The 24159-nt window shown below is 41.7% G+C and overlaps 1 protein-coding gene across 5 annotated transcripts in view; it reads left to right on the top strand.

Annotated features, from left to right (window-relative positions):
• The window catches only part of PLB1 (phospholipase B1), an 86917-nt gene that overhangs the window by 58661 nt on the left and 4097 nt on the right, over positions 1 to 24159 (top strand). For 4 of the 5 annotated variants that reach the window (XM_087775177.1, XM_009475089.2, XM_087775175.1 and 1 more), the window contains exons 40-56: positions 78 to 159; positions 614 to 718; positions 2533 to 2628; positions 3737 to 3808; positions 5684 to 5761; positions 7753 to 7813; positions 8530 to 8588; positions 11161 to 11219; positions 12384 to 12427; positions 13674 to 13773; positions 15181 to 15232; positions 17107 to 17187; positions 18266 to 18331; positions 18883 to 18977; positions 20151 to 20232; positions 21565 to 21669; positions 22728 to 22823. In XM_087775177.1, coding sequence (XP_087631303.1) covers positions 78 to 159; positions 614 to 718; positions 2533 to 2628; positions 3737 to 3808; positions 5684 to 5761; positions 7753 to 7813; positions 8530 to 8588; positions 11161 to 11219; positions 12384 to 12427; positions 13674 to 13773; positions 15181 to 15232; positions 17107 to 17187; positions 18266 to 18331; positions 18883 to 18977; positions 20151 to 20232; positions 21565 to 21669; positions 22728 to 22823 — 1333 coding nt within the window. Of the gene's footprint in view, positions 1 to 77; positions 160 to 613; positions 719 to 2532; positions 2629 to 3736; positions 3809 to 5683; positions 5762 to 7752; positions 7814 to 8529; positions 8589 to 11160; positions 11220 to 12383; positions 12428 to 13673; positions 13774 to 15180; positions 15233 to 17106; positions 17188 to 18265; positions 18332 to 18882; positions 18982 to 20150; positions 20234 to 21564; positions 21670 to 22727; positions 22824 to 24159 lie in introns of those variants that run through there. The other variant, XM_087775179.1, reaches the window with a different exon arrangement.

Here is a 24159-nt window from a genome sequence, read left to right as displayed (position 1 = left end):
TGGCAAAGGGTGACTTCTGCATTCTCAGATCTCTAACTCTCTTTATTCCTTTTTTTCTCCTCTAACCTCTCCCACAGTTATCTGTGTAGTTGTGTTCTCACAGGAGAAGAAAACTCACCAAATTTAGCAATGGTGAGGGAAGCCACCAGAGCTTACCAGGTATGTTTATCAAGAGTGGTGCAGTTACTTTATTTCCAGTCGAGGTGAGCTCTTGATTACCAGGCAACATATCATAGCAATATTTTACCCAAATGGGCCCTATGAGCTGAGCAGGAGGTAATTTGATGCTATCCAAAACACCATATGACCAAAACCAGCAGCAAAGCTCTTCAGAAAAATTTTGTTTTCTAGTACAGATGGATAGGTGGGAGTTTAGTCACCAAAATCCTGTCCCCCAAAGACAGTTGTAGTATTGTGTTCCAGCCTTCTCAGCCACTTTGCAAGGCTCACCTTTTGCCAACATCTGTGGCTATTTCAGTTAAGAAGTAAAAGCTTCGTTCTGGTTTTCGGGCTGTCAAAAAAAAAAAAAAAAACAACAAAACCAAACAAAAAACCCAGTTATGATGCAGAGATGGTGGTGGTTTATTGGTGGTTGGTTTTTTGTTTCTTCCAGCTTGGCATTCAGAGACTAGTGGAGTCTGGAAGATATGATACTCATGAAAATTTCACAGTGATCATCCAGCCTTTCCTCCAAAATCCCAAGATTCCTCTCGGTCAGGTATGGTCTAAAGAGACTTCTGCATGCAAAGTATGGGTATCTAACCTTCAGAGAATATATGCTAAACAGTTTCAGCTTGTTCTGTGCTTTTCTTATTGGAACTTGTTGCTTTTTGGTATAGTACGTCAGATTTCTTCATATAGTTAGCAGTTCTTTGTTTTACATATTGTGCTGTCAATATGAATTACTGTTTTGGAAAATGAATCAACACCTGAATTAAGAGGTTTATTTGTGTACATTCTCAAGGGAATATAAATATTTTTCTTTCTGAAAATATAACATGATTAATAAAAGACAGAGATATTAAGTTACAGTTCTTATAGCAACGTAGCTGCATTGCTCACTGGAGACTACAGCATCACCTCGTCCTCATATCCCATAACTCATTCTCCTGTGTTGACAGAAAGAGAAGTTTACATATGATCTGGTGGAAGTAGTAGTTTTATATAGTGAGCCCTTTTTCCTGTTATTGGCAATTATATTTCAGTACCTTGAATGGTAAGTCTCAGTAAACTATACATCTAGAAAATGACCCAAACCTTCTCTGAAACTCCATTTGCTAATTTTCACATGCACTTCCTCATCTCATCTGGAACTAAGAGCAAATGGGGCAAAATCTTGAGCAGGGATTGCTCTGGTATAATTGAACCAGAGTGTTCCTGAAAATGCTGGTAATAGCTAGCGACAAGTTTGAAAAGTTCAGATCCTGCTGCAGACAAATTTGGAAAACTGGCTGAAAGCTTCCTAGGAAAAACAGGCTTTGATTTTTATTTTTTTTGGGGGGGGGGGGGGGTTAAGGGAGGTTTTTTTATTGGGTTTTTTTGTTTGTTTGTGAAGCTGGTTCCTGTGAAAAGTTATCACTAGGGGGTTTGGTACTGAGGTAGGGAACAGAGAAATAAAAACATCAGAAGCAAAATATTTCTGAACTGTTTACAGTCTCACAAGCATTAGTTCAGATTTTAAGACAGCTCAGGATGCTGTTTTTTTATTCTTATCTCACACAACACTCAGATGTTCCTGAGCTGAAAACTCTACCTCTAAACTTGGCAAAAGATCAGATATAGATGCAAATTTTGGTAGTAGTCCTCTAATAAGCTAGCCCAAACACACTGAATCAAAACCTGCTCAAGTTTTGAGGAAGGACTGCTCTGACCAAAAAAATGTTGTTTCTGTGACCTAAACTCTTTCTCATCTCAATACTCACATGAAAACCAAGATATTTAGATTTCCAAACTCCATTTCCTTCAGATGCTTCAGTATCTGCATTAAAGTACAGCTTTGCTCAAAAAGGAGGCTGTACTGGTGTACTCGGTCAGCCTGGCTGTCTTTGCTCAAACACTTACTTGCTTCTTGCTCCTTTCAAACTTGCAGAACTGACACAGTTGTGAAAAAGCAGATGGGCTCTCTTCCTTCTGGTAAAGCACCCATAACATGCTTGTTACCATGTAAGGTACTCCAGAGCATAGTGGTGTCTGTGGTGCCAGTTGTGTTGATGTGCCGAGGAGAGGAACCCATCTTTATTGCAGAACCTGAAGAGAGACTAGACACATAATTGAAAATGGTGATTTTGCTGCTTCTGGGTGGATTTGCTCTTGGATGCATGTAAGCATCTCTAGTTAAGCATTTCTGGTAGCTCATGGACCTGCTGAAGTACATTTTGTATCACCAGGTAATCATGATACTTTCCACACTGGAGCAGCAAGAACAAGTAGCATGAACCTCCCATTACTGGCTCTAATTTGGCCCCAGCAACCCCAAGTTGGACCTATGTGGATTCTTCTGTACTCAGATGTCCTTTATGTTTTCGTTTGTAGGATGGGCATCCAGATATCTCCTACTTTTCACCTGACTGCTTCCATCCAAGCCAGAAAGGCCATTCGCAGCTTGCCAAGGCTCTCTGGAATGCTGTGGTAAGGTGACAGGCTCTGCATATAGTGTGGTCTTTACCTAGACCTGACTACCATTAAAATAATATCTGTAATAAACATTACAATGAAGATCTGGATAATGCTGGACCTTGTGTTTGTTCCTTCTTTACTAGTCATATACCCTCAAATTTCTGGTGCTGCTCTCAGCCTAGAATCTCTTGCTTCTTAAAGTGTGTGGGAAGGCGGGCAGTGCTGTAAGTGCATGATCACAATCATTCGTGATTTCAGCTGAGCAACTTCAAGTCTACTTCACCCATTGTCATAAAAGACAGGATAGTATTCAATAAGTATGATGTTTCTATAAGCTGATGTGGGAAACCACCAAATAAAGAATTGTAACTGCATATGTCAATTTAAAATGGATTCCTTAGAAGTTTGTTTTAAATCCACGTGTTGCGAATGTCTCGTTAGGAATTAAAATGGCTTTAATTCAGTTCAGTTTTACTACCTTTGGAAATGAAGAAAGCTCAATAAAAATGTGTCATTAAAGATTGCTTAAGCAAACTCATTTTACTTAGCATTGCAGTGCAGTAGGAGTACGCATGCAGTCAGAGGCGGTATCTCAGATCCTGGATGGTAACTTCTATGTACTTCGGGGTAATGTCTTAACAGCTGACATGATAGCTTGCAATCATCAAGCAGTACCTCTAATTAAATTTGGTTTAATCTTCTATGCATAAACAGCCTTTTGTTGGAGATGCCATCATGCAGCTTAGCTATAAAAATTGAGGGACTCTTAGTGTCTTGTCTTTTATGCAAGAGAAGAGAGTTTATGACCTTGCCTTCTGGCAAAATTCCAAGGTACTTCATGTGCCTGCCAAAATCCTCCAGGAGTTTAAACTGATCCAGTGTAGCTTTCTACTTCCCATTTTAAGCTTCTTTCTGGAGTCGCTGTTTTGTTATGCAGTTGCCATGTTCTTTCTGAGAAGTAGATGCATTTCAGCCTTGGGTAAATGAAGGTCTGTAAATACAGGCAGCTTTATATAAATTTGAAAGGTATATTTAGATTCCCTTGGATTAAAATTGTTATACAAATGTAAGATGAGCCGACATGGTTACAAACTAGGGTTTTTTTTGTCTTCCTTTCTAGTTACAGCCTGTAGGCCAGAAAGCTGACTCATTTGATTTCATGGATGACATCGTCCTCGACTGTCCAACTCAGGTAAATATACCCACGTTGTGGAAGCCGGGTATCAGGAGGCTGTACGTGTTTGTGCTTACTACAGAGAGCAGGGGTTCGGTACATCTGGAACAAGCTTACTGAAAACTTTTGTTCTCTGCTTACCTCTGTGTGAGCCGGTGCTCTCGTATACCTGCTCTGGTGTCCCTTGGCCTTTTACTGTGCCATGAATACTAATTGACAACATGCTGATTTGTGTTTTCAGTTGTAGCAGAGGTTGTGTTTTGTTATGTTTGTGAAGTACAGAGGCAGCTCCAGCAGCAAACAACAGAATACGCTGCATTAACTTTCCCATCAGAATCAATGGGGTTTGGGCACCGCAGTGGCTTTGAAAACCCCGGTATCTGTTATCTCTTGAATTAGTGGCAGGTTTGGTTTTCCTGGCCTGATCCACAACAGGGATACTTTCAGGGATACTTTCTACTTTGGAAGCTGCTTCTACAGTTTCTAAAACAAGGTGTTGAACTTGCCGTACAGTTGTTAGGTATCAGAACCTGGAAATGACCGCTGCAGTCAGCAATAATTGGCTCCATTTCTGTGGCAGTTTCAATGAGGAGGCCTAAGAACTGAACAGATCAGGGAGCCGAGTTGTTCTCTCGGGTCTGGAGATAGTCATTCATGTCATATAGGAGGATTTTGTCCATATTGTGTCCATCCTGTCAGAAAAGGAAGATCTGCTGAGTTATTAATCAGCATGTTTCAAAAGTCCTCAGGTTCACTTAAATTGATCCTACTTCATTTTACCCAGTATTCTTTCCAGACAGCTTAAATTACCTTAGCAACTTCTTCAGTGCCAAATAATGTGGATTTTATACTTCTTTCCCTTCATCCACTCCTATTCAAAGATGTTGCTTTTCAGAAGTAGGCATAGAAAAGTTTTATATCCCTTGCAAAGAATACATGGCCATTGTTTTCAGAAATGGTAAGCCCATAGTGCTTTGAAAAAGTCATTGATAGAAGTGCTAGTAGCTTTCCCTGCGCAGAAAGCTCTGAGGTAAAGACTATGCAACAGTGCTACAAATGAATAAATAGACTGTTTCCAGGGGATTTCACCTTCTGTGTTACTAAAGGGAGTAGTAAATTATTTCAGATTCTGACACCCGCAAATTCCATTTATTGTTCCCACAGTTTCTCACTACAGTTTTTAAATCCTACCTCAGGTAGGCATGTCCGTGAAAATATCACGTGTGCCAGATTGTAAGGGTCCAAGAAGCCAAAGAAAATTATTTGTATTGAGGCAACTTAAAGTAGGATAAAACCCTGCAAATAAAAGAACAGTGGGTCTTCTAATCAATTAAATATACCTTCTGATTTTAGTGCTTTGTAAAACCTCCTCATGCAGACACTGGAATTACTCTTAATTGAGATAAGTGGGCATCCTGGTGAAATCTTTTAGCCTATACAATGCACATGTCTTTCTGAATGCATGTTGCATTAGTAGAGGACAAAAATAACCATGCAATTTATACAGGGGGGAAGAGTGATCCTTTCTGTAATCAATCTTTCATCTCCCCTCTGCTGACACAGGAAGATCTGCCCAGGTTTCTCTAGACTTTACATGATGTCTTTTGAAAGGACTAAGCATCTACTAAAGTCTAAGTAATTTGTGGAAGGTTAGGAGAGGAAAATGTTAAACTGCAATCGGGATTTAGTGTATGTTATTTTTACCATAGGGTGCTAAACACAAATCTTACTTCTGAATTTTAAGGAAGGAGCATGGTTTCAAAATCCAGAGCCCCATTTTGCAGATTAGGCAATTACTTTCTTGGTGATAGAATGTCTTGATATCACTTGCTATGGTCTGTGCCATGTGTTTATTGCCTAATTTCTCTTACTTTTGTATTCCTCTTTCTCCAGAACAAACCGTTCCTGGGAACATACAAGAATAGCAATTACACATATCCACCTGTGGAGCCCACTAATGAGCCAATAGAGGTAATTGTTGCATCTTTTGCTGCATTTTACGCAAACTATGCAAAGATTTATCTGGTGACTGTTCATACATCATCCTGAATTTATAGGTGAGATAAACTATTACCGGTTTTCAGGAACGGAAGGCTATCTTGCATTGCGTTTTTTTCTGCATAAACAAATGTTAAACTCTTCTTTTCCTAAAAGCCAAACAAAATGAATCGTATTAATTGGTGCAATTGTGTCAAAACTGTGCTCAACGGTAAGTCGCCTGGGATGCATCATTAATTCAGATAGCAAGTTTCTCACAACATGGAGAAGCTAACTTAGAACCCTGAGCCCCCAAATGATCTGAGGAAGGTTTACACATTCTCTTCCTGAGCCACTGTATTTCCATCACTCAAGTAAGCTTAACCTGTAGAGGGCAGTCGCCTTTACATATTGGATATGCGGCCAGATACAAAGGAGGTGATAGGAATTCATTTTCAAAGGGATTCACTTTCCACCAGGACAGAACAACTACCACAAGGCAGATTAAACAAACTGCAGAAACAAACTTGGTGTAGGACTTGAAGAAATGGGGCAGTAACTTGCTCTTGACAAATGGCTGCAGACATGCAGACTTCCTGCAAGTGATGCTCTGTTTCGGTGATCCAACTGTGGCTGGAGATGGCAGTCACAACAGCTGGGCTAGTTTGTCACACTGGGGGTCCTCATGCCTAGCCAAAGGATGAAAATCTCTGTGTGCCTTGAGGGTTTACAAAGAGCAACAGCTGATAATATTTCAGCAAGCCATCGTTTGCAAGATTGAAATGGGATTTCTATCTGTAGAGCTAGAGGTATGCTTTTAATGGGTAATTCTTGCACTTCCACTGAATCTCAACAGCAATAGCTTCTGAAATGACAGGGTAAAGGAAAGAAACAGTTGAGAGAGTAAAGGAACAGTTTCCTCTCTGATCTAAAAATAAGCCCAGCTGTCCTTTCTAGCTTCTGCAATCAGCCTTTAACTATCTGGCTGATAGTAGAGCCTGTTACACCATTTTTTACATGTTTTCTGAAGACCACTGGTCCATGTAGTTTTTCTCTGAATGATAGTTGTGCAATCGTAGAATAATTTGAGTTGGAAGGGGCCTCAGGACATCCCTAGTCCAACGTCCCACTCCAGGCAGGGCCGGCTCTTAGATCATTGTAAGCAGATGTCTTTCTTCTTACAGGGACTGCCCGTTCCAACAATTGCAATTTTTGCCTTGCTGCCTTCTCAGCTAATGTTGTTACTCACTACCAAAGAGCATGGGTGGCACGTTCATCAGCTGCTTCTGCTGGTGATCCAAGATGTCCTGCGATTCTCAGTTTCCTCAACTGGTGGAATAAACGTAGTAGCTATGATATCATCTACAAATGTATGATAGTCTAATTATTTAGAGGCTGATAGATTCCTTTACTGAAACTTTTGAAGATTCAAATTTTTTTTTAATTTTATATTCAGTGAAAGCGATCCTTTTTTGACAGTTTCTAGGAAAAGAACAGGTTTCTAGTGAGGTACATGGGGAAATAATAATACTATAATACTATAATATAATGCATTAACGTAATATTAGAACTTTGCAGAGGGTTTTATTGTTGATTTTTGTTTTGTTTGTCTTTACATCTGATGTCTCTTGAGACAGAGCAGGACTTCAAACCTGAAGACCCCACCTTCTAGGTCATGGACAAAATCTCTAGGCTGGAGAGGAGCGGGGAAAAAATTATCCTCCTTATGGAATTTTGTTATAAGCAATATTTCTAGATGAAATGTTTTGCCTTTGGAAAAATGTTATGTTTTGGCTAGAAAATGTCACCAAAACTAATTCATGCTTGGACAGCATTCCGCAAAGAAGAGGAAAGGACTGTTGGGTGCCATATAAGCACCAACCTAGGATCTATGTCTTAACATGGTTTTGCCTTTCACTGTACAATTAAACCATATATGAATTCCATATTGTCTTCTAACGCAGTTTTGTAACTTGCCATTTCAGAATTGGGGCAGTGACCTGTCATGTTCTGAACAGACTCCATCCAGTCATGTCCCAACATCAGGTGAGAAAGAACTTGTAAGTTAAAATCACAAATAGGAAAGATTTCACCTTTTTTTTAAAAAAAAACAAAACCAAAAACAACAATAAGATCTTGAAATTGCAAATGCTAGATGGAAAGGAAACAAAAGCTGATATATTTAGCAGCAAGGGAAGAAATTCTGTCTTGCCATACGCAGCAAGTTCTGCAACGCAGCAGGTGTGCTCTCTGTGGATATATATGATCACATTTATCGTATACATATATAATATACAGCAACACAGCAGATTAAAATCGCCTAGGCAGGTTAGTGGCTCAGCAAGTTTGACCTACCTGGTGAGCCTGCTCTGATAAGCAGCGCAGCAGGAGCGCTGTGTGTAGTCAGAAGGCTTTACAGGGAGACCGCTAATGGGAAGTATTGATCTATGACCCAAACCTGAAAACCGATTAAAAGAGATTGAATGTATGCATCCCTAAACATATCTAATCTGTTTTCTTTTTTTTTCCTAAGCTGTTTTAAGGTCCATTTGTTTCCTTGTTAGTTGAGTACACTGTTGCAAGCAAAGGCAAGAAGTTTACGCCTTTTGCGTAGCTGACACAGAGAACTTGAGGCTCATTCTTGCTAAAAGCCTGTAAAAATACCATGAGGTTGGAACCAAAGACTTGGATCTTTATTCAGTTAAACAGTATTTTGTGTCAGTTATCAATAATCCTGCTTTTTTTCTCCTACTGTTTTTTAGTACATGAGCTACAACCTGCTGACATCAGAGTCATAGGAGCACTGGGCGATTCCCTGACTGTGAGTACTGCTGTGTTCCATGTTTAGAATGAGAAGAGCAATTGTCGATTTCTACCTAGATGTGGTCATGTCAGGCATCATCAGATAGAAAGCAAATTGCTTTGGCTTGGCAAAGCAAAACTCATCTACCTGTGTCCCTTTGCTAAGAAATAGCCTGAAGGGATATGAGTGACACTGGCAATTGTGTAATCCAGTAATGAATAATTTAGGCCAGAACAGAAATGGGATCACATTCTCTATTGCACACAGTTTATTCAAGTGTTTTTGAAAAGGGAAATGTCTGCCTTATAAGAAAAGTCTTTTCTGACATAAAAAAAGAGCTAGCAATTTGCATTTTTCATGCAATGAGAAATCTTGATGAAAATTCCTATGGAAATAATTGATTGCAGAACAAAGTGCTTCTCACTTGAGATAATTCTGATACTTCTGTATTTCAGAATTTTGCTTTCAGATGTTACTTCCTGGTTTAGGCATCTTCCAGTTAAAACTCTGATGTATTTCGTGTACCAAGAAATGCAAACTGAAAAGAAAAGAGTAGGCACAGAAAAGAAAGGCCCCAGAAAGAATAGCAGAGAACACTGCAGATCGGCACTGAAGTTTTCTGAGGAAAACGTTCCAGAATTACACAGCACTACAGAATTGTTCTGGCATGGGATGAAAGCAAACATTCGTGTCAACAGTTCCCATGAATTTTAACTCCTGAGCTAAACTGGTGCTCGTTCTAGCAGCTTCAGCTCCTGTAGAGTTCAGAGGGAGTTGAAGGGACTGAAGCCCTTAAATGATCAGGGTTATCTATAGGCAGGTGTGCATGTCTTCACCTCCCCATTAGCTCTGAAACTGATTTTGCTTAACCTGATGTAATCCTGGCTTTCACCCTGATGAGCTTTGAGCTTTTCTTAGAAGACCTCAGTAATGACCCTGCAAGTCTCCCTCCTATCCATTACCATGACTCTTAAAATTAATTCCTTTATTTCCTCCCCCACATCTAGTGCTAGAAATGTGCACTAGCACACGTCGACTTTTTTTCAATTTTAATTCTTTTAGTACATAAAATGTCTCAGAGACCCCTAGTCATAAAGGCCAGACTCTGATGCTTGTGGTCCCTGTCTCAAGAGCTGAGCAAGACAGTTTTCATACTGCCATTATTCGCATAGTTCCTACTAGTTGCCATTGCCACAGCAAAATATGACTGGGGTTTTTATTAAGGGATCTATTGCTCGGGGGGGGGGGGGGGATGGCAGAGTGTTCCTCTTGTGTGTGTATGCACACACTCTCACAAGTACACATGCCTGCACACACACACAAAGTGCAGTACAGCCAGCAGCAGTGCACACTTTATACTGCCTCACCATCCCTGGCACAGAGGAACTGCAGCAGCAAAGATCAATGCCTAAGACATTGATTTTCCTCCTGGTATTTCCCACAAGAGCCCTGAATGCAGTCAGTGCTTATGGCTGAATTGATACTGTGGCTTTTTGAAGAATACAAGATTAAGTGATACCACTAAGAAACTATAAAGCTGCGGAAGAACCCATTTTCATGATTGCTGTCCCGAATGCGAGTCAGGGCGCTGACCTTGCTAGAGATCTGTCCCGGTACTGTGAGCTACTCAAATCCATCACAAATATCTTTGTTCTGATGGCTTTATTTATTTATTTATTTATTTATTTATTTATTTATTTTAAAAAGATATTAAAGTTCACACTGCAGCAAGGCTGTTCTCAGTCTAGATGCAGTTGGAGATTAATGAAATATTGAGCAATTTAGTCATGTCACTGGCTAGAATGCATCTGTCTGACTTAGAATCAACACACAGTGAAAGCAATATATATGCCAACATGCTTATCTGTATTGGCAAAAAAAGTCCTGCCTACACCTCATCAAGTCTGTGTGTTAGACTAGCAGACTGGGTCCAGCAGAGGAAAAGTGGATTTTACACCAAAGATTTGTTTTCTTGGCAGATTAAAAAGCAGCTCCTCTACTGATTTATTTACAGCTAAAACTGGATGGGAATTTTTCATCAGTGTGTTTTGTTTTTTTTTTTTTTCTTTTTCCCCCTGGATTATTAAGTCTCTCAAAATCAGCTTTCTTCAGGAAATGCCAGGATGAAGCATTTTCCATCAGAAAAATCCAAACAAATGCAAAGCTGTTGATGTTGATCTGCGTTTGTTGATGTTAATCGAAGTCTCATTGGGTTGCTTGCTAAAACAATATTAGAGTAGTAGTTCTAAAGCCTTACGTCCTTGACCTTACAGTCTGATGCCCTCTGGCTGGACTATATCTCCTCTGATGTTCCATGGTCTACTATCTAGATGAGCTGCTTTTGCATATGAGGAGAAGCCTGTGAATTTGAAGCACGGGAGATGCAGGGCTGCCCAGAGCCCAGTGTGTGGCAGTGAATAAGGACATGGACCATTTATGCTAAAACTAGGATATTGCAAAAGCTTGGCTGGATGCAGAATAAAGTTAACAAATTGCTTCAGCACTTTCAAATCGCAATGTCTGTCTTAACTAAACTTGTAGCACTGTTTTCTTCTAGTATTTTATAAATGATTCTTTCTATCCTTTCCAGACTGCAGTAGGAGCCAAAGCAACTGACCTACAAACAGACTGGAGAGGACTTTCCTGGAGGTAAAAACTCTCAATTTTCTCTTTCTCTATTTTTGTTAAAAGTTAAAAGTGTGGGTCACCTGATTGTGTAGTTACATGCTTAAGTATGTAAATACAGGGGTAGGATGCTGAAAGCAAGCATTACTGGGTAAGCATTGGAGGAGTCAGGACTGGAAGAGAGTGATTCTTGTCGGGGGTTTTTGTGTTTGTGAGGTTTTTTTGTTGTTTTTTTTTTTTTTAACCAAACCTGATTGCTACAAGCATGGTCCTGTGTGTCTGACAGTACTGAGTTATTAACATGAGTGAATTCTGTCAGCCTCCTGCTAGTCTCTCTGGAGTTTATTCAAAACATTGCTGTTGCTGTGATTATCTAATGCAGTGTCTAATGCTAGAGAGCCTAAGTGAGTGTGGATTGGCATGAACATGGTGAGAGCACTGCATGCATATTCAATGAAGATGCCCCAAACATCTTTGCTATTGCGAAGTGGACAAAGACAATACATGTCAGAGTGCATGTGAATCTTGATATCCATGCTAGAGTGGAAGGAAACTGCCTGCTTCATATGGGCAGAAGTATGGTTGATAAGCATGTGGACATGTATACATTCTCTTCTTCATCCTTTCCTTCCCCCTTTGTGTGTATGTGCAGGCATAGATGTCTTCAGGAGGGGCTGACAGAAGTGGTATAAGAATGTATTGGCTATGCACACAGACAAGTTTTGAATGGTAGAGGCAGAGGCTCTTTTCGTAATCAACGTTGCAGAATTCCAGATACGTGGTTAATGAGCATTTAATGTAGTCTCTCTTCTATGCATAACTGCACACAAATGTAGTTTCAGCAAGGTCACATGGAGCAACTTTGGTGAGGAGCTATGCCTTTCTATGATGGGCACCCAAGCATGTCTGTATGAAAAATCAGTTCTCCCAGTATGCTCTATTCCCAGTCTGGAGGCATAGCTTCTATCTTAGCTGATGCCCTGCTTTATATAATGTGAAATCTCCTTTCAGTACTTTCCTTGAATTCTTGTGGTTTATCTCCTTAGTCCTGTTTGAGGTTAGTCTTTTTTTTTTTTTTTTTTTTTTTTTTCTTTCCCTTCCTGGGCTGCCACAGCAACATATGGTGACAATAAGACAGATGGTTGCAGGATTAACCCTACTCGGTGATTTTGTTCTTTCCCTTTGTAGTATTGGAGGTGATGGGACTCTGGAGACACAGACTACTTTACCCAGTGAGTACCCTGGAAAATTAATTGAGAAAAGTAAAAGGCGAGTATTACTCTGAAAGTAGTCTAAGTGGATGCTAGGAAACATCTGGAAATGGTCATGCTTTCCTTGCAAACAGTGGGGGATGCCCATCTATTGTGGATATGAGCAGTTCATGTGAGTCACAGCTGAAACCCAGACTGACCTGACTAGCTGTAAAGTTGATTCAGCCCCTCCACATCACAGGACCTGCATGTGATTGTATCGTCCTTTTGACAGAAATGATTAGGAATAAATGTGCTGAAGGTGACGGAAGTTCATGGCAGACCTACTCCTCCCTTATTTAATTTTGTGCTTTCCAGTGACTGACTGTAATGGCTGTGGGCAAATGAAGGGTTATGAAACAATTAGCAGTCCGTCTAGAGAGGGTTGTTGACAAGGTTATGGTTCCTCCAGATGATTTCAGGTTGCTACATTGCACTGAAAAAAAAAAAATCTAAAAATACTATAAATTTCTTGTCCTAGTGTTCTGTGTAATCAGTCCCTGTAGTTTCCATAGAAACCATTAAGTGGCCAGTGTGACCATAAATTGGAGGGGACTTGGTTCACAACGATTCATCTATTTGTATGTGATCCATGCTGTGAAGCAGTTTGACAATACCTGACACTGTTGGTAATAAAATCTGATATGCTTTGTCTTGTACCATGCATATTGCTGTGTTTAAAGAATAATAGAAGGCACATTTCATTTATGCATTATAAATGAGACTCTATAAAGAGGTTTCAGACAGCACTACAGACGCAGTAACAATAACAGTTTTCAGACATCATGCTTCCCCACTGAGAGTTTCGGTGAAATGTAGAAATGTGAATAAAATTCACTTCTCTGCAATGAATATTATTATCTTGATGGGTAGCTGGAGGAGTGGGAGGTAGAGGGCCGTATTCGGAGCATCTGCTCCTGGTACATGAAAGAAAGTAACCGTGATTACTCTGGCACTCAAATTCAAGACCAGTGAGTTGCGTGGGACCAGTGCATCTCCTGGGCTGCCAGACCCCTCAAGGCCACAGAGAGAAATAGTTGCAGTGCTGACGTTTGGACAGTAACTGGAGCCTCCAAGGCAGGTGTGACTATAGCTTCTGTATGGTCACAGTGAATGAGGGGAAAACCCAGGTCCATATTCTCGCCACTCGATTGGCTTGCACTTCGGCAGGAGGCAACGCTGCCAGTTGTACTGTGGATGGTTAAACATTGTGTTTTCTTTTTTTAAGATATCTTGAAAAAATTCAATCCGAACCTCTTTGGCTTCTCCACTGGCAGCTCTAAGGAAACGGCTGGATTCAACGTTGCGGAGAGAGGTGCCACAGCGCGGTAAGCACAATCGCAACCAAGGAAGGGCAAAGGGGTAGAGAGCTGATGGACTGGCAGATTATCTTTGAACCGCGTGTTACTGTTGAGTTAATATTGATGACCTACTAGTACTGCGCATGTTTCTGTGATCTGATGTTTGTAATTGTTTTCTTTGAAATATTTTTTTAATTCAGTATTTGGGGGATATATTTGTATCTTTTTCTAAATTAGGGACAGAGAGAAACTTCTTTTCTTCATCTGACCTCTGCCCAGAATTTCTGAGCCAATGCCTTAGTTATACTTTTTATTCTACCAGTACCTTTTCCTGCCCAGCCTTCAGTATGCAGGTCCCTGATTGACCGTCAGGCCATATCTGTAATGAGGAAAAATTCATGAGCATCTCTCATTTATTCCTTGATTTCTGGGAAACGTGCTTCAAACTAACAAATAGAAGCCCATTGCTACCCTAATGGCATTAAAAACCATCCATGCTTGTAGTGTAAAGAAAAAGAACAGAATGAGCAGCTGGGAATTAATTCCTTTCTCCTCCTGAAGAAAAACTCTACTAGTCTGTTAAGAGCCAAAATGTGTAAGAGTTTGTATTGCATATGCTCTGCCTGCTTTATGGATACTCATGGAATTTGCTTCCAAGACTTTCTGTGACACCTTTAACAGTCATTAAATTTACTGCGAGAGTTTCAGGATGGGTAGCAAAGCCTGTGTAGCTACTAAATGCTTCCTGGATGCCCTGAGCAAAGACTCGGGGCCATCAGTATGGTTGTGGGAGTGCAAATAATGTAACCGCATTTGTGTAGGTGCTGGAGAGAGGCAAGGCTTATTAGCTCAAGCACAGTCTTATGCTAGTATATCAGGAGCTCAAGTTTCCAGCTGGTGTCTCAGCAAGGTTTGCGCTTCACTCCATGGGCGTTGCATCCTGCCCAGAGCTGGACTGGGACTCTTCAGCCTGGCAGTTCCACAGTGTAAGCAATAGCTTCCAGCCATAAGACAAGCCGTAGGAATTTAAGGCCAGATCAGGAAGGCTGGTTAGGTCCCCAGCTTCTCTGTAAGCACCAAACTCCCCCACTAGATTTTGCAGGGAGTTATGCAAATAAATGTTTCGGTGCATCTGGGCGTTAGTGGTTTTCTCCAAACAAAATGCACCTAAGCCAACTCTGAGATGGGAAGAATTCATCCCAGTTGCCTGCCACTTGGCAGCCATCCTAGCTGAAGCCCTTTCAGATCAGATTATTCATTTGTGCAGCTGCTGCTGATCTTGGTCCTTCTATGTTTGGTCGTCCTTTTGAGGCATCACTTTCCTTGTACTGATTTCTGCTGATCCTAAGATTCCCTGAAATGAGGAGTGGGAGATCAAGAAGATGATGTGCTTTCAGAGCATGCATCTAATATACGTCTGTCCTCTCTCTACAGCAATATGTCAGCCCAGGCACGTGAATTGGTGGAGCTAATGAGAAGCAGCTCGGTAAGTGGAACTTGGGCCACCCCGCAGTGCTCCCATGGTCTTTGGGAGATGACTTTAATAGATGGGATGCTTGAGTAGTGAAGAGTGCTTTACAGATGGAAGAAAAGTCGGTGTCCTTGTCTCTGGTGTGCTTTCCAAGACAAATGTGCCAGGGATTAGCCTTTAGGAGATGATAATTTACCTAAACAATTCCATGCAGATAAGTTGCAAACACACAAGGCAGAGACTAATGTAGGGTGCAGTGTGGTCAGGAGTTGTAACGATGGTAGTGAGGAAGAGGGGAGATCTGAGGGCTCTGGGGAGATCACAGGACTGCTTAGTTGAACAGCGACATTCAAAGTGGAGGTCATAAAGGCTGAGTGTAAAATTGCTGGAGTAGGCACCTGGTGACCAACATGAATCACACTATTTGCTCTTGGGTCTGGGAAATGACAATACTGGGAAGGGGGACAACTGAAGTCTTCCCAGGAGGTTAGGCCCTCTGAAACTCTGGTTCTGAACAGGCAAGTGATTGATCAGTGGCCAGAAACCTCAGGGCTAGGTGAATCCCTGTCACGCCACAAGCTTGTAGGGGATCCAGCGCTGTGGACCAGCCTGCTGTGCCAGCTCCACTGAGGGCTACAAAGGGCACCAAAAGGGCAACTCACTTTTAATTCAGTGGCTGCTGCTGCAGTTTGGGGTGGGGGGAGGAAATCGGGGAGAAAACCAAGGCTGCCCTGCTCCAGGTGTTGGCTGAATTTGAGCAGATGACTGGGTGTGAGCTGTTGGTTCAGGGAGAGCACCCTGTAAGGGAACGGGAGTGCCTGGTGCTCCTTGGCTCAGGCTGAATGGGAAAGGAAGGTACTGAATAAGCTGGATTTGTCAAAGCATGTGTTTCTCCATGCCAGCACTTTCGATGGATGCTGCATGCCAGTCCCACTGTCAGTTACTCTGCCTTACTGATTGTTTGGCAGAGTGAAGGGAGCTGGCATGGCTCTTCAATAAAAGAGTATGTGGCTCTAGAGCTTTGTTTTATTCACTGCTTTTTTTATGCATCTTTAAAAAAGGGGAGGGGGAAGTCCCTGCCACACTTTGCCTCTTCATGAAAGGCACATCCAAGCTAAGTGCTGGTTAAGGAGGAGAATTCAGACCTGTTGGTGATTCCCAGGCCCTTCCTCTATTTGTGGGATCCTTTCGCAGATGTTTGATATGTAAATGCACCACACTAAAAATAGTTGCCTTTGATTCCTTTCTTTGTACTGACCATTACAAAATGTTTTGATGAGATCCAGCTCTTAGCAGTGCCTATTGTTAGCCTGCAGTGACGTGGATGCTGCAGCTGCCCTTATATGAGCTCAGTGAAGTCAGCAGCCTCCTGTACTCTTCTATTTTAATCCAGCTGTCTGTTCCCTGGAGCGCCCCTCGCCCCTTCTGCCGGTGGGGTAATACTTGCCCAGCTGGCAGGGATCCCCAGAAGCTCCAGTTCCAAGGCTCCATGAGTCATTCCAGCACCCGCTCCCACATCTCTTCGTCCCCATGCTGCCTGCAGTGTTCAGCCACGGCTGGCAAATCTCTCCTGTCCTTCCCTGTCCTGAAGCTAATGTTCATTTAGGCACGCTTGCTGCTACAGACACATTTCTATGCTCAGCTACCCTGATGGATCTTGTCTGCTGAAGGCGATTTCCTTATGAAAGCCAAGGTGAATTGCAGCTAGCCTAGCAAACAGTTCACTTTTTCCCCCCGAACAGATGCTTTTCTTCTGCTGTCTTAACTCAGCATGCCTCCCTTCTCTGTTCTGCCATGCCGTCTGCACCCCGTTTAGCCCCATTTGTGAATGTTACCTCTGCGTGCCTAAGCAATGGATGCTGCAATCTGTTTATTTTATGTGCCACTAGAACATTAATTTCAAGGAAGATTGGAAGCTGATCACTGTCCTTGTTGGAGGCAACGACCTATGCCAGTACTGCTTGGACAAGGTTTGTATCTCTGAATTAGGCATGCTCATCCAGGCACTTGGCAAGTGCCCAGCCCTGGAAATTTAACCTTTCTCTCTCTCAGTGAGCCAAAGCTCCTCCTTGTTTAAAAAGCACTTAGGAGTCCTGTTTCTGTCATCTGTATTGTATTAGAAACAAGTGCACAGCTTTTAATATTGGGGCACTGTAGCCCTGGAGTAATGCATTATTTAAGAACCAGCAACCTGCCTCATAGCAAACAAAACATCAAGGATAAACTGAAGAGCTCTTCCAGCTTAACTGGGCAAAGCAATCAAGACAGCGTGGTGTCTTAGGCATGTTGTTATGGGGACACAAGTGAAGTTTTGTTCTGGAAAGCATCTCCACGCAATAATTACTGAGAATGTAATTCTGACGTAAGAAACAGGCACCAAAAGAAATAACATCAGTTTATAGTGAAAAAGATGTCTTTTATCTAGTTACCAGTGGTCATCCCCTCTGAAAAGGCTCCTGTGGCACACACGGGGGGTCTAGACCCCAGCTCATTGAAATGACCCGGGAACCGTTCTCTCAGTTTTGCTGCTGCCTGGAGCCTTTGCCTCCACAGCTACACCTCTATAACTACAGTCACAAAGTCATTTTGCCTCTGGGTTTTGTGGAGCCTAACTGCCTCCGCATCAATTTCTCCAGATTGCCAGTTTAAAAGAAAAAGTATCGCTCTGTTCATAAGGCAAACTAGTCTGGTCTGGGTCCCATAAAAGACAACATGAAATCCAAAGATGTGATTTATGTAGTCATTCATAAGGCAAAGACTCTGCCAAGAACTATTATATACCTCAGGATTTTCTACAGAGATTAAGGGAGTATATTAGTGACATAGAAACACAAGCACTATATAACCTGTGTGCATGTGGCAATAAACCTCTTGATCTGAAAATATATCTGCCAACAAAGGCAAAAAGGAGGACTGAGTCGGTATGTCTTCTCATGGACCGCCTTGCAACTAGAGAGTCTGTGGACTTCTTTGCTCAGGTGAAACAGTTAAATTTCTTGGTTCCTGAAAGAAGACTTATCCTTTTTTTTTTTTTTTTAAATTACACAGGAAACCTATTCAGTGAAGATGTATGTAAAGCACCTTCGGGACGCTCTGGATATTTTCTATGAGGAGGTAAGCTTTCAAGATACCCTAGCAAGCTATGTTCCTGGCAAGCACACTGATGTTTTTCTCACCTCTGATAGACTGTCAGTGATTATGTTTCATACAAGGTCATCTTCCAAATAGCTGGAATAAGACTATGCTCCTCAGTGCTACATATCAACAACTGTATTGGATAATCCCCTGAGAAAGTGGGCTGTAGTTTCAGGAAAACTGTGTGTTTCACAGTATTTTTGCTGTGGACCAAACATAGCACAACCCTACCGCCAGTTTTGATGGCTAAACCAACTGTACAAAGTTTCGTTTACCCTAGAGAAAGTGGACATGCCCCAGGGAGTGAAGCAGCATTTCAGCTAGCTTGTACTAGCTGCTGGGAATTTTTTGGCTGACATCCACTGTCTATCTCCCTCCCCCTCCTTTTATACATAATCCTTGCACACGCCATTGGTTGCAGTCAGTGCCGTTTGCACTGACTCCCTGACCTACGGATGGCACTTCTTTCTCACTTTGTAGTGGTATCATGTTCTGTGATTTGGTGTGTCTGGTTATTATAATCCCTGCAGCTCCCAAGAGTCTTTGTCAACATGGTGGAGATACTAGAGATTTCTGGACTGCGTCAGATGGCAGCAAGCTCTTCGGAGTGTGCTTTGACAACAAAGTGAGTGAGTAAAACATGTCTTTGCCTTTAAAGTGCTACTTTTTTGGATCAATCTAAATTCCTTCTACAGGAGGACATCCACACCGAGCTTTCCAAGCTACTTTCATTGCTGCCTTTACTTGATGCACTACTTCCCATCAACTTTCTAGTATTTCTTCCAATACTTCAGCTAAAAGGCATGCACCTTGTAGATAGAAGAGTCGTCACTTTTCTTCTCAGCTCTAAGGCAGCATGTCACAGCACAAGTCACCATATAATTGCTGTACTGCTGAACTTCAAAGCCTTTTTTGCCCAGTCATTCACTGCTCAGCAGCACAGGCTGACATGCCCGACGCCTCTCCTTGTATTCAGTGTTGCATTACCTATGGTGCAGGCTGGGCTGCACACAGCAGGGTGCACAACCAGGAACTGCTTTTCACACCTAAAGGAGGAGACCAAAGTCCTAACCCAAAGAAGATCGAGGGACTTGTTTTAGAAAGCAGCAGTGCCTTTACAGGAGTCAGTGTGGACATGAAAAGGCTCTTTAGCCTAGCGGAGAAAGGTATAACAAAGACCGGTGGTTAGAAGCTGATGCCTAATGAATTCAAATGAAGTTAGGCAGAGATTTTTAATAATAGAAGCGATTTAACTACTGGAACACACTGGAACGGAAAACAGTGAATTGACTGTATTGCTTGATGTCTTCATATTCATTCCAGGCACATTCTTAGAGGACACATTTCAGTGAAGCACAAGTTATTACCTCTTGATATGGGGGTAACAGAATGAAACACAGTGGTCTGAGGAGCTAGACTACGTGAACAATTTGTCTTTTCCATCTTTAAATCACCAGGTTTCTGAAACTCTGCTGTAAGCCTATATGTAGGGGTTTTTTTTATTCTAACATGTGATTTCCTGCTAATGTGTGGCATACTAAATACTTGCGTGTCTGACTCGGAGTTGTGGATCCCTCAGCTCTTACTGGCTAAGACAGGTGTTCACTTTGAAAACTAAGTCAATAGGGATTTTTTTTTTCTGAAGTATCTGTTCACCTCTAAGCCAATGAGGTGGCTCTCCTTCTGCCTGTGAGCTTTGAGCGCCTATCCTGAGCTTCTTGAAGCAGACACACGTTGCTGAAGAATTGCATAGGCTATTCCAGGTTGGCTTTTAATTCTAGTATTTCTTTTGTTGAAGGAAAGTTTGCCCGTGTTTCTTAAACCCCAAGGAAAACTCTTCTGAACTACAAGACATTAAGAGAGTTAACAGAGATTTTCAGGTAATACCTTGATTCTGTAACTGGTCATCTTCACGCTTCCCTTCCTCTCATGCATATCCTCAGCAGGACAGAGAGGGACGACTGGGAAACAGCTTGGCTACAGTCTAACTAAACCCCTACCCAGCTAACCAGTTAGCAGCAGTGCAAGTCTTTCCACACTGCCTTATAATTTGACCTCGGTTCTGAGCTGGAGGCAGATTGAGACTGGCTCTGTTTCCATTTGCTGTTTCAACAGCTGAAAAGGAGCTACTGGTGATGGATGTTTTGTTGATATGTGTTTGTCCATTATGAATCTAATGAATAACTCACGTGAATTAACATGTCACTGCAAGGGTGACAAAGCACCTTGCATCAGCTGTTTTGTGGTAACTCTTAGCAGAGAAAATGAACTAAATCAACCTGATGTTCCTTTCTTTTGCTGTGGGCTGAGAGCATGCACACAGATAGCTTACCATGGGTCAGCTTGCTATCCGAGAGTAACTTTTCATAGCCTCGGGCAGAAGATTGACTCAAATTTAACAAAGGCTATAAATAGCTATTGGAGCAGAAATTTTGTTCATCATTATTCCTATGAATACAGGAATTGCTGTATCAGTTCAGATTATGCTCTCCAGTCCTCCATCCTGGCTCTGGCCATGGATGTTGTCTGATGAATCTGACAATGCTCAAAAAATCCATCTTGGAAAATACTTACATAAACCTATCCAGGGTTTTATTTCTTTAACTAAGGAAGTGGGGTTAGGGAACGTTTTGAGATACGACTGGGAGCATTAGAATTTATACCCATAAGCTGGCAAGTAACAATGAGATGTTTTTATTATCTCTATGAATGTCTTGCCATAGTTTTCAAAAGTGGCAGGTGATTTTTCAATGCTTCAGTTTTATTTTACTTCAAGCACACCTTTCTGAAAAATCAAGCGCACTTCAGTCTCAAGTTGGCCTTCTGGAATCATTTGTCACTTCTAAAAATTTTGGCTTTATGCTTTTTTTTTTTTTTTTAATTCTCTGTAAATTTTAATCTTGTTGCTGTTGTGCAGCACTGATTTCTACAAGTAAGGTACGAACTACTATTTTTTTTTTTTTTAAATGAAGCAACTTTACATTTGAAATTATCCTAGCTTCTGTACATTTTCCACATGAAAATATCCATGAAGCAAATTATTTTCTTTGTTGTTCTCTGGACTGCATTAAACTATTCAGCTGGATTTATAATAATAATTTATGGCTTCCTACATTGAAAGAAGTGTAATATGCACGTTTTTTGATGGCTGACAAATGTTAGATGAACCTTGTAACTTACTTCTCTGTTTCCAACCATGCAACTCCATACAGGCTGAAGCCTTACAGCTGATCAACAGCGGTCGGTACGAGGAGCGTGAGGACTTTGCAGTTGTCATGCAGCCATTTTTCCGAAACACTTTGCTGCCCCTGGATAGCGTGAGTCCTGTTTTTGTTTCCCATTACACAAGGACCAGTATCTTGATTTCCCTAAGTCAGTAAGATCCATGCCACAAGGACTGTGTTTTCTTCTCTTGGCACAGTCTAGTGGCACAGGGTGGAACCTGTGGTAAAAGTGACAGAGGAGAAGACAGGAAAGACTGTGCTGCCTGTGAATCAAAACGGCTTTAGGAAACATTCATATCACGTTAAACCTAAGCACCCTCTGGCTTCCTCTAAACTGCATGTTGCTTCCCCTGCTGGGGGCTTTTCTTGGCATTTTTTCATCTGATCTGGGTTATGGAGTATGTTCAGGTTTCCTTCACACAGAGACTGGCACTTGCACGCCTGGCTCATCCCAGCCTGGAAACGGGAAGCAGCCTTTGAAGCCACACACTGATTCTCCTTCTTTTCTCCAGCCTTAGCATTATGTATGCTGTGTCGTTAGGGATACAAATATTTAGCATGAATCCTGGTCAGAACCACCCAGTTTTGCCTGATACTGATCCTTTTGTCATATCATCCCCATTTTGTTCTGGCAGCCTTTAAGTCCAAAGGACGGTCACCATACAGGTAGTGATGAGGCAAATTCTCCTTCAGACAGACATTTGCCACAGCTGCATAAGCCCACAATTTTTAATGTTGCCTGAAATTCAGCACAATTTTCAACACCTGAAAGGTTAGAAGTCTGAGCTATGGCAGCTTAACAAGCAAGAACAAGCAGTTTTTCTATCAGTTCTGTACAAGGTGGAGTGTGGGTCAATGGCAGCGTCCATGTAAGAGCTGTGACTGCTGGTTTAACGATAAGTTTAGGTTTGTTATGAAAATTGTGTGAAGTTGAGCAGGCTGCATTACACAGAAGGTCTCAAGATGCAGTAATCAGCCCACAGTCAGAAGTACCTAAGTTTATTTGCAGTGTCAAAACATGAGCATATTGCCTTTAGGAAGATACCAAAGCTGCGAAGTGGGTATGCCAAGTACAGTGCACTATTAGATATAATATGTCAGATCTCAAAGGTTGAAATGCGCTGAGAAATACATTTTTGCTTTTATCACAGAACGGCAAGCCAGATCTGAGTTTCTTTGCTGCAGACTGCTTTCATTTCAGTGTAAGAGGCTACGCTGAGATGGCCATGGCTCTCTGGAATAACATGGTAAGAGGTTATGACCTAGATCCCTATGTGTTTGTGGTAGCAGTCCCTACAATAGATCATGAGGAAGGTGTCTGAAACAAAACAGCAAGAAAGAAATAAAATTGATATCCTCACAAGAGGGGGGCTGTTCAACTCTGTGACCTTTTTCAGTCTGCATTGCTTAGGAACACCATGCAAAGTGATCGTGTTGCATAAAACAGTGTAAGTCTTTGCTCATTCAAAATGAGAAATCCTGAGAGTCTTAATGTAATGAAAAGTTCCCTTCTCATCTGGCAAATAACTTGCATTAAAGCAAAAAATCATCTTAGTTAAACTAAGTCCTGTAGGTTTCCTGAAAATGTCTGTTGAATAAGCTTGCCCTTCTTCAGTGAATTCTGTTAGATTTATTAGGAAAACATACATGTGATTGAATTTTTGCTGCTGTAAATAGTGTGGACACGTTGTACCACCCACTCTAGTATCTGAAGCAATTCTAGTAGAGTCACTGAAACTAATGGGGGGCTGAAATCACACCTATGATGCCTCTGTGTGCAGTCACATCCCTTCTGTCATTTTGGGGGAAAAGATATGTTTTGAATAGTGCTGGAAGAGTAAGAGGCATGTGCTGGGCTTGAGAACTCCAAGGTCACAGTTTCTTTCAGAACCATGATGTTTCCTATGGTGGAAGGAAGACTATGGTGTTTTCATGCCACAGTGACATTTCCTCCTCTTGTCTCATAAACACCAGTACCCAAACGCATTGTGATAGCAGAAATCCTGTATCCTGGTTTGTACAAGAAATAAGCATAAACGGAGGGGAATTTCTTGTCAGTTTAAGTAAAAGTTTGAGCAAGATAAGGAAGTTACAGGATAATCCAGAATTAACTTGAGCACAAGGACTGGGAAATGCAGGGCAGAAATCTGTGCAGTTGCCCAGTATAGCATATGAGCTGATAGGTTCAGGGTTATAGAAAGCAGTAGACGTACAGTGCATGCACGTGCTCTGAGTAATTGATTTGTGCATGCACAGAACATCTGCCTGTTTTCCATCAGGCTTCCCTGTCTGCGACTCCAGGTGACAGCAGCCTAGTAGGCTTCATTGTGCAGTAGCTCAAACAGGGCTGATGGTGGCCCAGAAACCCCAGGCAAATGATTCAAATTGAGCATGGCTGCAGGTTTCAAGAAGAAAAAGAGACAGTACCTGGACATACGGTAGCCTTAAATTGGGTTTCTGTTGCCACGTGGTGTTCCTATTGGCCATTACTCATTCCTGAATCACCATCAGTCTTTTCTCTATGCCACTGGAGTTTTATTCTGTCCAGACTGCCACTCATTTCCTACGCACGTAAGGATATTG

This window comes from Nipponia nippon, unplaced genomic scaffold, assembly GCF_047370975.1.
Source record: "Nipponia nippon isolate SJK-2023a ecotype South Korea unplaced genomic scaffold, ASM4737097v1 scaffold_4, whole genome shotgun sequence".
Taxonomy (NCBI): Eukaryota; Metazoa; Chordata; class Aves; order Pelecaniformes; family Threskiornithidae; genus Nipponia; species Nipponia nippon.
This window is presented reverse-complemented; position numbering and strand designations above follow the sequence as displayed.